Consider the following 14821-nt stretch of genomic DNA (forward strand, 5'->3'; position numbering starts at 1 on the left):
ACACTGCCCACATTACATGCGTTTGTCGCAGAATTTAAGCTATGCTCAAAACAAATATTTAATAAGTTAAAAAAAATAAACTTACGTTAAAGGAAGTGCAACAATGGTACATTTTCAAAATGTATCAAAAATAAAAATAAATAATTTCAGAGTGATCCATAGGATACAGTATTAAAAATCACGTTCCTATCCACACCTCACCTCTGTGTCCTCATTTCCGCCTCACCCCTGTGTCCCAGTCTAATCCACACCTCTGCGTCCCCATTCACACCTCACCTCTGCACTCTCTGTTCACAACTCACCTCTGCATAACCATCACTCACCTTTTCATTCCCCGTCCACAGCTCACCTTTGGACCCCCCTATACCCAACTGAGCTTTGCACTGCTTGTCCACAGCTCACCTCTGTGCCCCCTGTTTACAGTTGAACTCTGCACCCCCCCCCCCACAACTTATCTCTGCCCCTCTTTCACACCTCCGCCCCGTGCCACATCTCACTTCGATACCCCCTGTTCACAGATCTAAGTTTTTTACTGGCAAAACATTAATAATTTACAGATGAAGCACATTTTTTACTGACACCCTAAAATATGACAGAAACTTGTATGATTAAGAGAATGTATATTTAAGCAGGATAAACAATATGTAAACATTAACAATACTCAGAACAAGTAATCTGTTGGCTTTACAATTAAAAACTAAAAACAGAGTGACAAACTGTGAGCATGACTAGGATTATGAATGGCCTGGGGCGCCCTGGGATTAAACAGAAAAATAAGTCCTGCGGTGTACCTTCCTATACCACAAATGACAGCCTCACAGACCTATATAAACCTCAGGACAAAGGATCATTAAAAAAAAAAGAAAAAAGTTTCCATTACATATGCTTTTGTGCAACCAAAAAGGATATACCTTTGTCTGACTGAGCCTACCTTAAAGAAGAACTTCAATAAAACCAGCAACTGTTGGAGACAATGAACACCTTGGTCAGGACTATGTAATGTACTACATAATGTATAGAGTGCAGGTTAGGAGTAAGTATTAAAACAGCATATAGAATGCAGCAGTCAGGATGAACCTTCTATTTACAGTCCCCAGCATTTCCCTATAGGTCAAGGTCCCCAGAGTCCCTCCTTACATCAGAGTCCCTAGTGTTCCCCCTTACACCAGAATGCCCCCTTACATAGGAGTTCTCCTTTATATCAGAGTCCACTGAGTTCTCCCTTAAATCAGAATCTCCCCTCCTTACATCAGAGTCACCAGCTTTTCCCCTTACACCAGAGTCCACATGTTTCCCTTTTACATCAGAGTCCACAGAATTCCTCCTTATATTCGAGTCTACAGAATTCCTCTTTACATTAGAGCCCCCCTCTTAAATCAGGGTTTGCTGAGCACCCTTTACATCAGAGTTACATCAGAGGCCACAGAGTTCTCCCTTAAATTAGAATCTTCAGAGAATTCCCTCCTTACATCAGAGTCACCAGCCTTTCCCCTTACACCAGAATCCACACGTTTCCCTTTTAAATCAGCATCCGCAGAGTTCCCCCTTATATTAGAGTCGACAGAATTCCTCTTTACGTTAGAGTAAATCGGGTTTTGTAGAGTCCCCTTTCCATCAGCATTACATTAGAGTTCACAGAGTTCCCTTTTACATCAGAGTCTGCAAAGTTCCCCTTTGTAGTAGATGACAAGCTCAGCAATGCCATGCAATTCCAAGCTTCTGTAAGCAAAACCTGCAGAATATTAGCATGCATTAAAAAGGGGACCTACTCCAGAGGTAAAACTATAATTCTGCCACTCTACAAGACTCTGGTCCAGCCGCAGCTTGTATTTATTTTGATGGGGCCTAATCCTACATCTCTGATTTGATGGATGTGGGGGTCTGTGGGGAGACAAACAGAATCTGGAAGAGAAGGAGGCTCCAATATATCCAGCCTTCACCCCCTACGTGAATAAGTAAGGGGTACTACACCTTGTTATTCATTACGAAAAGAATGAAATAGTAAGTAAACACATACTTTAGAAAAAAAACCTTGATTAACCACTTGACCTCTGGAAGGTTTTTCCCCCTTCATGACCAGGGCATTTTTTTGCTATTCAGCACTCTGCTGTTTACCTGGAAAATGCTCGGCCATGCAACCCTGTGCCTAAATTAAATTTATATTCTTTTTTTTTCACACAAATAGAGCTTTCTTTTGGTGATATTTGATCACCTCTGTGTTTTTTTTTTATAAACAAATAAGAGCAAAAGTTTTGAAAAAATACATTTCAACTTTCTGTTATAAAACATATTCTGTAAAAAAAAATGTAATTTCTTCATAAAACTTAGCAAGCGTTTAAATAGTAAGTAAATACATAAATGTTGCCCCTGATGTCAATCAAACCTCAATAATTTCAACCAGCTATATAGATCCATCACCAGTCACTGAATATCATCACAACAATCCTCTCCCACTGAACTCCTGTTGCAAATGAGAGCTCCCCTCCTAAATCTGGCCTTTTAGTTCACCATTTTGTTTCAATAATTTTTAATAAAAATAGAAGAAGAGGTACAAACAAACAATGTCATAGATCATACTTGAATTACTGTACAAGTTGTTTAAAGTACATGATAAGATGTAGTTTACATTCAAGGTTTAGAGATCATATCTATAACAGATGTTGAAGGTAAGGCAGTGCGTTATCCAGTACCCCCAGACATCCCAAATGGGCTCAAACTGTGTCCTGGGGAACATGGAACACCACCGTCCATGAATTAGTAGTGATTTGAAAAGTAAAGTATTTAACAATTTAGAGTAACATTAACAACTCTTATCAGAAGATGGTGATAATACCTCATTGTATACTGTAGAACTATCAGGTGTGAGGTTATGAATGAACTGTTATATGTCTACATTACTCTCAGTACCTCGAGTGAGCCTAGTAAAGTGTATGTACTTAACTTGAACTGTATGCAACTTTGTAGTAGGGAGGTTTAGAGATAAGGTAGGTTAAATTAAAATGAAAGAGTGGTGGAGAGGTAAAGGGGAAGGAAGGAGAGTGGAAGGAGGTAGAGAGGCGCTACTGTAAGCTTGAAGTATCGATCGATGTGAATCGAGTGCATGTGAGTGTTATCAGAAAATTACAGAGTAACAATTTGAGCATACCACTGTGACCAGGGGTGCCACAGATTATGGATTTTAGAATACAAAGGTATTCTTTTTGATAGGATTGATTCATATGCGTAATGAGAGTGAACTAGTGTAATTACTTCAGTCAATGTTGGGGGTATGTTCGTTTTCCAGCATCTAGTTATGAGTATTCACCATTTTGATGAACTGCCAACAGCCTGAGTTTGAGTCAAACTCATAGTTGGCCAAAACCGCTAATCTCCACTTGGTGCTCCATTGTGGAGATTTTTCACAACTTCCTATCCTTTATGATAGGTTTCAGGCAGAACAGGAAGTGAAGGGAAATCTCAACAATGGGGACACAGAATGCAACATTTTTTTTTTATTAGAGTGGATTTCATATTGATAATTTATGCAACCAATTTTTTTAAGCTGGTAAATGACCTAAAAGAATGAAGAGCAAGGTCCTAGAGCCTCACCTAACTATTAGCCCCTGTACACACGGTGTGAGATTTCGACAACCAAATCCGTCGGATTTTGTCCATCAGATTTTGCCCGTCGGATCTTGTCTGAAACTGTTGCATACACACAGTCGGACTAAGTTGTCGAAAAATCCGATCATTCAGAACGTGATGACGTAATTTCATTACGATGGGACTACGTTCAGGCTAGTAGCCAATAGCTTTGATGTAGGAATTTGATCTGAGCATGCGTGGCACTTGGTCCGATCAAAATTCTCTACACATGATCGGAGTATGTCCGATCTAACCAGTTGGTCAGAAAATATTTCCAACAAGTTGGAAAATTGGGTCCGACGGATATTCCGACAGAATCAGTCTGATGCATACCACACACAGTCGGATTATCCGACAACACAGTCCGATAGGACACATTCCGACGGATTCTCCGACCGTGTGTACAAGGGCTTAGACAGGATAACTAGAGCCTTCACCTCACTGTTGGTTGAACGCTAAAATGGTAAGTCTCATGACAAACAGTGAGGACCAGCAGGTAGATGAGAGGGCCCAAGTGTGACTTTAGTAGTTAAAGTCCCCATGGGGAAAAGTGAGAGGTCCTAATTTTCATTCTACAAGCTTTTTTTAATCAGATTTCTAGTTCGTGATTTTGATTTTTTTTTCTTCCATTTCAAATATTTTATTGAGAATAATACAATAAAAGAAATCATACAATGAGTTTGTAGTTAAACAATCTGTACAAATATGTGAAATTAGGCTTCTCAATATCTTTGTGATTTTGAATTTAAATAAAGAAATTGATTATGTATTTTGTCATCCTACAGATACTAAACAAAGGTAGAATAATGAGAACTGGAAGACTAGAGAGATCACAAAGCCAATACCTTGTGACTTTGGTGCTACAAATAACACCAGAATTCATTCCATCCTTCCGCATATTGGCCTATTATGTGGTCACAACTGGAGCAGTCAGTGAGATCGTGGCTGACTCTGTCTGGGTAGATGTGGCAGATACCTGTATGGGAACGGTAAGAACGTCTCAGGAATCAATTTAGAGATCATAATGATTTGACCCAATATTAGCAGGTCATCAAATCATTCTGACAAATTGAAAATCATTAAAAAATGATTCTTCTGCTTTGAAAAAATAGTGTGATGTTTTTCATGAGGGATTATCAACACAAATGTTTTCAGCATTAAAAATTGTACATGTTTTGTTGCCTACGTATATGTGTCAATCTAAACCCCAGTTTAGCCCTTAGCTAAATCCTAGCACCAAGGTCCATTAAAATTAAAAGTATGTGTTTTTTTTTTTTAGAATCATACTTAGTTTGGTGGATGCAGAACTCCCCTCCTGCAGGATGGACACAACCGATCGGATTATGAAAGGATGTTTAAGTGCCGATTCAGATCTTCGAGATCTAGAATGGGTTTTACCTCTTAGCCCTTGTACACACGGTCGGAGATTCCGACAACCAAATCCGTCAGAGTAATTTCGATGGATTCATTCCAGAAGAGGTCCGGAAGTGATGTTGCATACACATGGTCGGACTAAGTTGTCGGAAAATCCGATTGTACATAACGTGATGACGTTATTTCGTTACAATGGGACTACATTCAGGCTAGTAGCCAATAACTTTGGTCTAGGAATTTGATCTGAGCATGCATGGCACTTTGTCCGTCGGAGTAGGCTACACATGATCGGAGTATGTCCGATCGGAGCATTTTGTCGGAAAATTTTACCGACAAGCTGGAAAAGTTGCTCCGACGGATATTCCGACGGAAACAGTCCGATGGAGACCACACACAGTCGGAATATCCGACAAAATGGTCCGATAGGACACATTCCGTCGGAATCTCCGACCGTGTGTACAAGGGCTAACACTGAAAACCGAGCGATTGAACACTGCCGATAGCTAGGGTCTGACAGCTCCCCAAGCAGAGAGCAGTCACAGTTCTCTGCTCTGGATCTATAACAAGTACAAACCGGCAACTCAACAACTTCTCCATAAAAAACTTTATTATAGCATTATAGCAGTAACATCAGCAGCTGATGCATTTTGGCCTAAGCCTTCATCATAGCATAAAAATATGACATTAAAAATTGGTATATATAAGGGAACAACGATCCTACAATGAGAGGGGCAGTATTAGCTTAATTAAAAAATAATCTCATTGATTGGTTACAAATGGAGATGATCAAAACATGGGTCAGGTGATCACATGTGACAGGGGGTTTAAGCAGGAAACACAAGATGTCAACCATTAAAGTCCCACTGGTGCAACAGTGGAAGAAATTGCAATACAAAATAAATAATATATTTCAAAGACTTATTTCAAAAACAGGCTAACATCCATCCTGTTATTCATACCCAATGCCATCTTAGTATGTAACGCCACCACACCTCTCCTTGGAGCAGGGTGCGATGGGTGTCCCCCCTCCCCCTCGTAGATTGTTTGATTTGTTCTAGACCGAAGAAAGAAAAGGTGTCAAGGTTACCTCCATGCACTGGCTTGAAATGTTTCAATACATTCGAAATGTTTTTAGCATTTGGATTGGCAGTGTCATTGTAATGTTCTGAAACCCTGATTCGTAAATGACGAATGGTACACCCCACATACTGTATCTGATGGGCACTACATTTCACTACTACATAGATCACTGATTTGGAACTGCAGTTAATAAAATGTTTGAGAGTGTGTGTTTTGCCTGTAGAAAAAGAGGTGAGAGTTTTACTCTTCTGCATACAGAGTATGAACAGCGATCTGCCATTTCCCCTACACAGTCCCCCCCCCCTTCAGTTAGAACTTCCCTACCTTCCCTACCAGTGCCATTTTTACAGTAATCAATGCATTTTTATAGCACTGATCACTGTATAAGTGCCAATGGTCCCAAAAATGTGTCAGAATTGTCCGACATGTCTGCTATAATGTCACAGTCACGATAAAAATCGCAGATAGCCACCATTACTAGTTAAAAAAAAATATAATAAAAATGCCATAAAACTATCCCCTATTTTGTAGATGCTATAACTTTTATGCAAACCAATCAATATAAGCTCTTATTGCAATTTTTATATGTAAAAAATATGTAGAAGAATACATATCAGACTATAATGAGGAAAGCTTTTTTTTTGTATATATTTTTGGGGGATATTTATTGTAGCAAAAAGTAAAAAATATTGTGTTTTTCAAAATTGTTACAAAAAATAAAAACCACTGAGATGATCATTTACCACCAAAAGAAAGTTCTATTTGTAGGAAAAAAAAGGACGTCAATTTTGTTTGGGGGCAACGTCACGCGACCGCGCAATTGTCAGTTAAAGCGACACAGTGCCGAATCGCAAAAAGTGCTCTGGTCAGGAAGGGGGTATAATATTCCGGGGCTGAAGCGGTTAATCTTTCTGAAACCACACTGCATTCTTTCACAAAGCCTTCATGATCAGAGCAATTCCTTTTAGCTAGCACAAATTCCCCCACTGATAATGCTTGTATAGTATGAGAAGGGTGACAATTCGGAGCGAGCAAAGGTTACTTGCCCCAGTTTATTGTTTTCTAAAGGTTTTAGTAGTCACCCTACCACTATCAATGTGTCCTGTTAATGTTCTGTCCAAATAATCAATACTTTCAGAGTGAAAATTATGACTGAATTCTGGGGGTCCAGCCTCCACTGGTTGTCACCCTGTCACATTCACCCTTGTGGTGAGTCTTGCTTGCACACATTATATAGGTGGTTCACCTTGGTCACTATCAGTCCAGAGTGAGTGCATGTAGACAAAAATTGTCTGAAAGAGGCATGAGGAGATTAAAAGTACTAAAAAATAAGCACGAGCAAAAAGGTGCAAATAATAATTCATTTTCAAAGACATTCATTTTTTTTAGAACACACACAATACTTTAACAAACTAAGATTTATACCAGTTAGGGGTTAGATTGACTTTAACAAATTATTGATTCTATGATAACAGGAATTTGGTAAATGTATTAATATATTGATAAAATGTGTTTTGTGTCTCAGCTGAAGATATCAGGTGAAAGGGATCGGGACAATGCTGATCAAAATCCAGGAAGTTCTATGAGGCTTAGACTGGAAGCTGACCACAAGGCCAGTGTGGGCTTAGTAGCCGTAGATAAAGGAGCTTACATTATGAATGGGAAGTATAGGATGTCCCAGACCAAGGTAAGTTTAATGTGTAATTGGTGTAAGTGGGACAGGCTCAACTAGTATTTTCAGCAGTAAACCATACACAAGAGCGCAGGGGACAATCTGACAGGAGTAGTAACAGGTTAGAAATCTGCTTCCTCTAGGCTTCTCCTCAGCTCTGCGTGTCAAAATAAGGAAGAGCCTAGGCAGAAGGACAGCACACAACCCTGTGCCATGCTGTATCTGAGGTCTGTGTGTTTCAAGGAGGGGAGCACCGGGGACACACTGGTGGGAAGTAGAGTACTAAATATCTGTGGTGACGATGGATGAAAGTATTTGTGCTAGGAGGGGAGGAAGAGGATAATTATTTCTAGGTCATGTAGGTGCTATTAAGATAGACGGGGTGATTTGCGGGGGGGGGGGAATTTGGGGGTGTTAGGGGTATTGGGGGGGGGATTTGTTCTAGAATGGGGATTTGGGGGTGTTAGGGGTTTTGGGGGGATAATTTGTTCTAGTATTGGGATTTGGGGGTGTTAGGGGTATTGGGGAGGATTTGTTCTAGTATGGATGATGGGGGTTATTTATATTAGTGAGTAAGGATGGGCTCAGTCGTGTTCGTGGCTTCACGTGCCAGAGCCCACCAGGAAGCTTATACTGCACAGCACTAATCACAGGCACTGAGACATTTCTTGATCTCTGCAGCTGCGGATTGGGAAATGTCTCACTGCCTGTTATTAGCATGGTGAAGTGTAAGCTTCCGGATGGGCGTGGGCATGTGGAGTTGCGAACATGACTGAGCCCATCCTTACTAGGGAGCTAAATTTGAGGTGACAAGGGTAAAATTTATTCTAGAAGGGGAATATTGGTAGGGATTTGCACTTGGAGGAGAAATTTAAGGGGGGGGGGGTTGTGCTAGAATCAGAGATTTGGGAGGGGGATTTGTGCTCAAAGGGGGATTTTTTTGTGGGAGGGATGGAATTTGTGATAGGAAGGGGAATGTGCTAGTAGGGATGATTGGGGGCATTTGTGCTAGGAAGGGACATGGGGGCGGGGGATTTGTGTTGGGAGATGGGATTTTAAGAAGGGGAGGATTTGTGCTTTGAGGGGTGATTTTAGGGGTGGGAATGTGTGCTAAGAGGGTGCTTTATGTGTGTGTGGGGGGGGGGGGTGCAGCAAGGGAGATAGAGAGGACTTAAATTGAGATGTTTGGGAAAGATTTGTGCTGGGAGGGGGATTTCAGCAGAGGGCATTTGTACTGGAAGGTCTGTGGTTACTTAGTAAAGACTGATCCTTTTAAGGTATAGGCAGCACCTTGGCCTTTTGCCAATGTGCTGGTACTGAACAAGTAATTAAAGTCTCAAAATTTTTGAAAGAATATAGAAAAAAAATTAGAAATAACAAAGCTCAGCTCTTTTAGGACACATGGATGTAATTCTTCTGTAGACTGCTTCTACAAAACATTTGTGAAAGAATGGGTCACTCTCAGGAGCTCAGTGAATTCAAGCATGGCACCGTGATAGGTTGCCACCTATGCAATAAGTCCATCCGTGAAATTTCCTTGCTACTAAATATTCCACAATCAACTGTTAGTGGTATTATAACAAAGTGGGAGCAACTGAGAACAACAGCAACTCAGCCATGGTAGGCCACGTAAAATGACAGAGCGGGGGCAGCGCATGCTGAAGTGCACAGTGCGCAGAAGTTGCCAACTTTCTGCAGACTCAATAGCTACAAACCTCCAAACTTGAGGCCTTCAGATTAGCACAACAACAGTGCATAGAGAGCTTCACGGAATGGGTTTCTATGGCCGAGCAGCTGCATCCAAACCTTACATCACCAAGTGCAATGCAAAGCGTCGGATGATGTAAAGGACACCACAACTGGATTCTAGAGCATTGGAGAAAACTAGAAATGAATGTGACCTGTCTCAACCTAGAATAACAACAATAGCATACCTCCATCCCTAAATGTTATGCGAAAATGAAAAGAAGTGGGGTTGGGACTTTACATGATGCATGTTGATGTGCATAATAATGTATGGAGTAAGCATGAGTAAATTGAATGTCACAATCCCCTAAGGGTAATTCATAATAATGATAATAATAAGCATAATAAAACCGATAACTGTGAAACATTTATGATACATAAATGTAGTCATAAATAATCAATATATATAAAAATAATACATTGGGACCATATATGCCGGGCCACAGTTCTATCCCATTCCCTAGAGCTGGCCATTATTTATGGACTGCTTTGTAAGTAATACTGAAAGTGTTCCTTCTTTTCTTTATTCTTTTTTTTTCCTTTTTCCTTTTTCCTCTTTGCCTTTTTCCCATCTATGGGGAGTAGTGGATCCCTATAGATAATTTAACAATTTATCCATTATCTTTGAAAGAATGGAAAGGCATTCAACTCCTGGCAACAGGCCATGAAACACGTAGAGTTTGCGTATAAGTTTGCCCTGATAACCTTACTTGTCTGTGGATTTTCGGATTGTTAGTATGGTGCTTTCGACAGACAATTTGACTTTTACATCAGACAAAAGCTGGATGTGCAGGCTATAAAATTTTTGTTGGATGTGAACTCAACATCTGATTTTCGGATGGTTAGCACAGAAATCGTCACAAGAAAGTTGAACGTACAAACACGCATGCTCGGAATGAAGGAACGTCTGGGAAGAGTTCCGTCTTGTAAAGTACCAATCCTAATTTAGAATTAACATTCGTGACGTGCCAGCTAATGAAATGTCGACATGCAGCGCACATCTCATCTTCTTTAATGGGATAATAATGAAGCTGCTTTGCTGGTGATTTTGCTGGTGATACTGATGTAGTTATGCCAAATTAATTATAAAAGGCAATTTGTTTTGTACGATCTGAAAATTGCGAATCAACGCTCACCGAACTTATACTAACACGAAATTAGCAGACGGGGCCCAAAGGGTGGAGCTTGAGAAATTAACTTCCTCTTTATACTCTCATAGTACGTCACTACGTTTGTGTTTGTCAAACGGCAATTTGCGTAAGCTAGACAAGATCCTGCGCACACGATTTTGTTTTTTTAAATGCTTTATTTCTCTGCAGGAATACATGACAAAGATCACTAAAAATAATTACATAGAACAACTTATCAAATCAGTTTTCAAAACAAAAACGTATTATTTTAACCAATGAAGCACAGTACATTCCTGCCAAAAAAATGTTTTTCTTTATAAACAACTAGCATTACAATAACAATTTCTCTCAACAACCCTCTGCTCCAAGGCCCTAGATCCCGTGAGGGACTTATAGAACCAAGGAGAGGAGAAAAAAAAAAAAACACATGGAATCCCAAATCAAATAAATAGGTATAAATATATTGCCCCTACCGACAGGGGGAGCAGTGCCACATCACTTACTAGCTATTCCTCTAATTCCTCTCCAATCAGCCCTTTCCCTTCCTCTGATTGTAAAAATGACTCCCATGGAGCCCAAACTTGCCATAGACATTCCCTTTCCTCCAAAGAAATAGGGATCAATTTTTCCATGATCCCAATTCTTCTTACTTTATTTAACCAATTAGAGATTCGAGGTGTCCCTGGTTCTTTCCAACATATGGTGATGCAGCTTTTGGCTGCATTCACCAAATGGCATAGCATTGAGATCTTATATCTCTCTAAAGGAATTTGTGAGCATTGTAATAAGAAAAAAGCTGGGTCTTCCGGGATCTGGTAATCAGTAAATAATTGAGAAATTCTCTGAACTTCTTGCCAAAACTGTCTAATTTCTGGACAAAACCAGAAAATATGGGCTATGGTGCCTTTCTCCTTACACCCCCTCCAACACCTATCCGACATTTCTGTAGAGAATTTATTAATTCGAGACGGGGTGTAATACCAACGCATTAGTACTTTATCATTTAATTCCTGTATCTTAGTACATCCAGATGATTTAAAATGTAAATGTATTATTTTCTGCCATTGGGGTGGTGTAAAAGTTTGTTCAAGGTCCCTTTCCCACTTATCTAAACTCGATATACCAAAATCCTCAGAAGGTGCTGTTAATAACGCATATATCTTAGAGATAATACGGGAGAGAGGTTCACTTAAACTTAGTGAGTGGTCGACCATACCCTTCAGCGGGTCCCAATGTTTCAAGAAAATATTTTAACTTGTAACGCCTGCCAGAAGGATAATTCGTATTGTCCTCTTAGTCGCGTTAACATTTCTATTGATGGCCACTTACCAAACCTCAGAAAGTGTGAGGCCTGGAAACATCCTTTCTTTTTTAATTTCCCAAATATTCTTGATACCAAACCGGGAGGGAAATTTGGATTCCCCAAAATAGGAAACAGAGGGGAATCTGGTGATGAAAATTTGGGGATCCGAGTAAACTTAGCACCCATACGAAGGGTAGGTCCTATTAAAGGACGTACTTTTAATATGGAGGGTAGCGCTGCGTGGCACCATATAGCTGTGCCTAAGGGAATAGAGCTGATATGTTGTTCCAAGGCAATCCATCTTTTACTATCTCTATGGCGGCACCAGTCAATAATTCTACCTAACTCGGTAGCTTGATAATCATTATATAGATCAGGAGCCTCTATACCACCCACCTCTTTAGATAGCGTTAACAAATTCCTATTAATCCTTGGCCGTTTACTTGCCCATATAAATTTTTTGCAAACACTATTCGAGTTTTACTAAAGAAGTCGGGTGGAATCGAGATAGGTAACGCCTGGAACAAATAGAGATATTTTGGCACTATATTCATTTTCAAAATATTACATCTTCCGAACCAGGAATGGGAGGCTTTACTCCATTCATCTAGCAATATGCTAACTTCCCTTAGTAAAGGTGGAAAATTTAGGGCATATACATCTATTAAATTAGGTGGAATCTGTAACCCTAAATAGTTCAAAGCCGTCGTTGTCTATTTAAATTTAAAATTATTCTCCAAGTTCCTCTGGGTGGAACGCTCCAGGGATACCCTCATTGCCTCCGACTTGCTATAGTTTATTTTAAAATTCGACAGAGCACCATAACACTCCACCTCACTTAGTAAGTTAGGGAGCGATATTTGTGGACTAGAAAGTGGAAATAAAAGATCATCCGCGTAGGCTGAAAGTTTATATTCCTGATCCCCCAAGGGGATACCTTTAATATCTGGGTTCTGTCTAATTCTATTTAATAAAGGCTCCAATGTCAACGCAAACAGAATAGGAGACAAAGGGCAGCCCTGGCGTGTCACATTGGATATTGAAAAATTTTCTGAATTTATTCCATTAGCCTTCACCAAGGCTTGTGGCATTGAATATATTCCTGCTATCCAATCCAGCATTCGATCCCCCAGACCGATCTGTTTCAATACTCCTAGCATAAAGGGCCAGCTAACCCTATCAAAGGCCTTCTCTGCATCTGTATTGACAAAGATACTCGGCAACTTCCTCTGATTTACATATTGAACTAGGTTCAAAACTTTAATAGTGCTATCTCTAGCTTCCCGTGTGGGAACAAATCCCACTTGGTCCCAATGAACCAGCTGCGTCATAAATGGTTCTAGGCGAGCCGCGAGTATCTTTGTGAATATTTTGTAATCCGTGTTCAATAATGATATTGGACGGTAGCTACTACAAGTTGATGGGTCTTTTCCTTCCTTTGGGATCAATACAATATGTGCTCTCAATGCTTCTGCGGGGGGTAAAGCAACTTGTCCTAATGCATTAAATGTCTTGACCATATATGGAGCTAGTAATGGGAAGAAACTTTTAAAATATTGCAGAGAGAATCCATCTGGACCAGGTGCCTTCCCATGCCTCATCATCTTCATTGCTGTAGATACCTCCTCTATTGTTATTGGTAACTCAAGTTTTCTTCATGTCGGAGACGGCAGTCTCATTAAATGTGAGGATTCAAGATATTCTTCTAATGACGAAGAAGACTGGGAAGGCACCAGGAGATTATATAATGAAGTATAATATTTTCTAAATTCCTCTACGATATCTTTCGGTATTGAAGATTTTAGACCTCCTTTTGTTTTAATATAAGGTATATATGAACGAAGTTGTTGTTTTTTTAGTTTTCTGGCCAACACCCTGCCACATTTATCTCCCGATTAATATATTAACCTCTTCCCTTGCTGTAGTGCCACCATTGCCTTATACCGCAGGAGATCAGAGAGTTGTCTTCTTAGATGTGCTAATTCTATTCCCATTTCCTTCGCTGTTGTCATCTTATGTTGTATCTCTATTTCCCTTATCCTTTCCAATAAGTGACCCGTCTGTTCTTCTCTGACTCTCTTTATTCGGGATCCATGTTTTATTAGAATTCCCTTAATTACTGCCTTATGGCCTTCCCAGACTATCCCTACATCAATCTCTCCATTATCATTAATTTGGAAATATGAGTCAATTTCTTTAACCACATCTTCTCGTATTTCAGGGTACTGCAGTAGGCTTTCATTTAACCGCCATTTCCAATGTGTCTTATGGGTAGCACCCTTCAAAAAGATCTTAATTATAACTAGTGCATGATCAGACCAGGTTATAATACCTATCTGAGTGTCCAGTACTAACGAGAGAATTTGTTGTGGCAATAAAAAGAAATCGACTCGTGAATATCGTTGATGGGGGTTTGAGAAATATGTAAAATCCCTCTCTTCTGCATGAAAGGCCCTCCAGGCATCAACCAATTGAGATTCATCTAATTTCCGAAGGATATTTTTCCTGATTCTCCCAGAAACGAAGGATCTCCCATTAGAGGTGTCTAGCTTAGGATCTAGTGGGACATTCAAGTCCCCCCCTATGATCAATATTCCCTCCCTAAATACCATTAATTTGGATAGAATTTTGTTCAAAAAACACGATTTTGACAAAAATCTGACGCTCGGTTGTACAACAATCAAACCGTGTGTACGAAGCCTTAGACCCCATATATACTATTTAATTTTCTGCAGATTTTTGTCTTCAGATTTACCAAAATTACGCAGTGCAAAGGCCTGCCTGATTGCATACAAATTGAAACACTTAAGATTTGACCTCATATTATATGTTTTTGGTTAATCTGAAGACAAAAAAACTGCAGAAAATCGAATAGTGTGTATGGGGCCTTAG

At 39.9% G+C, this 14821-nt stretch overlaps 1 protein-coding gene across 1 annotated transcript in view; it reads left to right on the forward strand.

Annotated features, from left to right (window-relative positions):
* LOC143961240 (A.superbus venom factor 1-like) overlaps positions 1–14821 on the forward strand; it is a 187617-nt gene that overhangs the window by 78163 nt on the left and 94633 nt on the right. Inside the window, exons 13-14 of the mRNA XM_077470475.1 lie at positions 4410–4613; positions 7604–7765. Coding sequence (XP_077326601.1) covers positions 4410–4613; positions 7604–7765 — 366 coding nt within the window. The remainder of the gene's footprint in view (positions 1–4409; positions 4614–7603; positions 7766–14821) is intronic.

This window comes from Lithobates pipiens, unplaced genomic scaffold (assembly GCF_037356315.1).
Source record: "Lithobates pipiens isolate NorthernLeopardFrog02 unplaced genomic scaffold, aLitPip1_a1.2 Scaffold_8, whole genome shotgun sequence".
Lineage (NCBI taxonomy): Eukaryota > Metazoa > Chordata > Amphibia > Anura > Ranidae > Lithobates > Lithobates pipiens.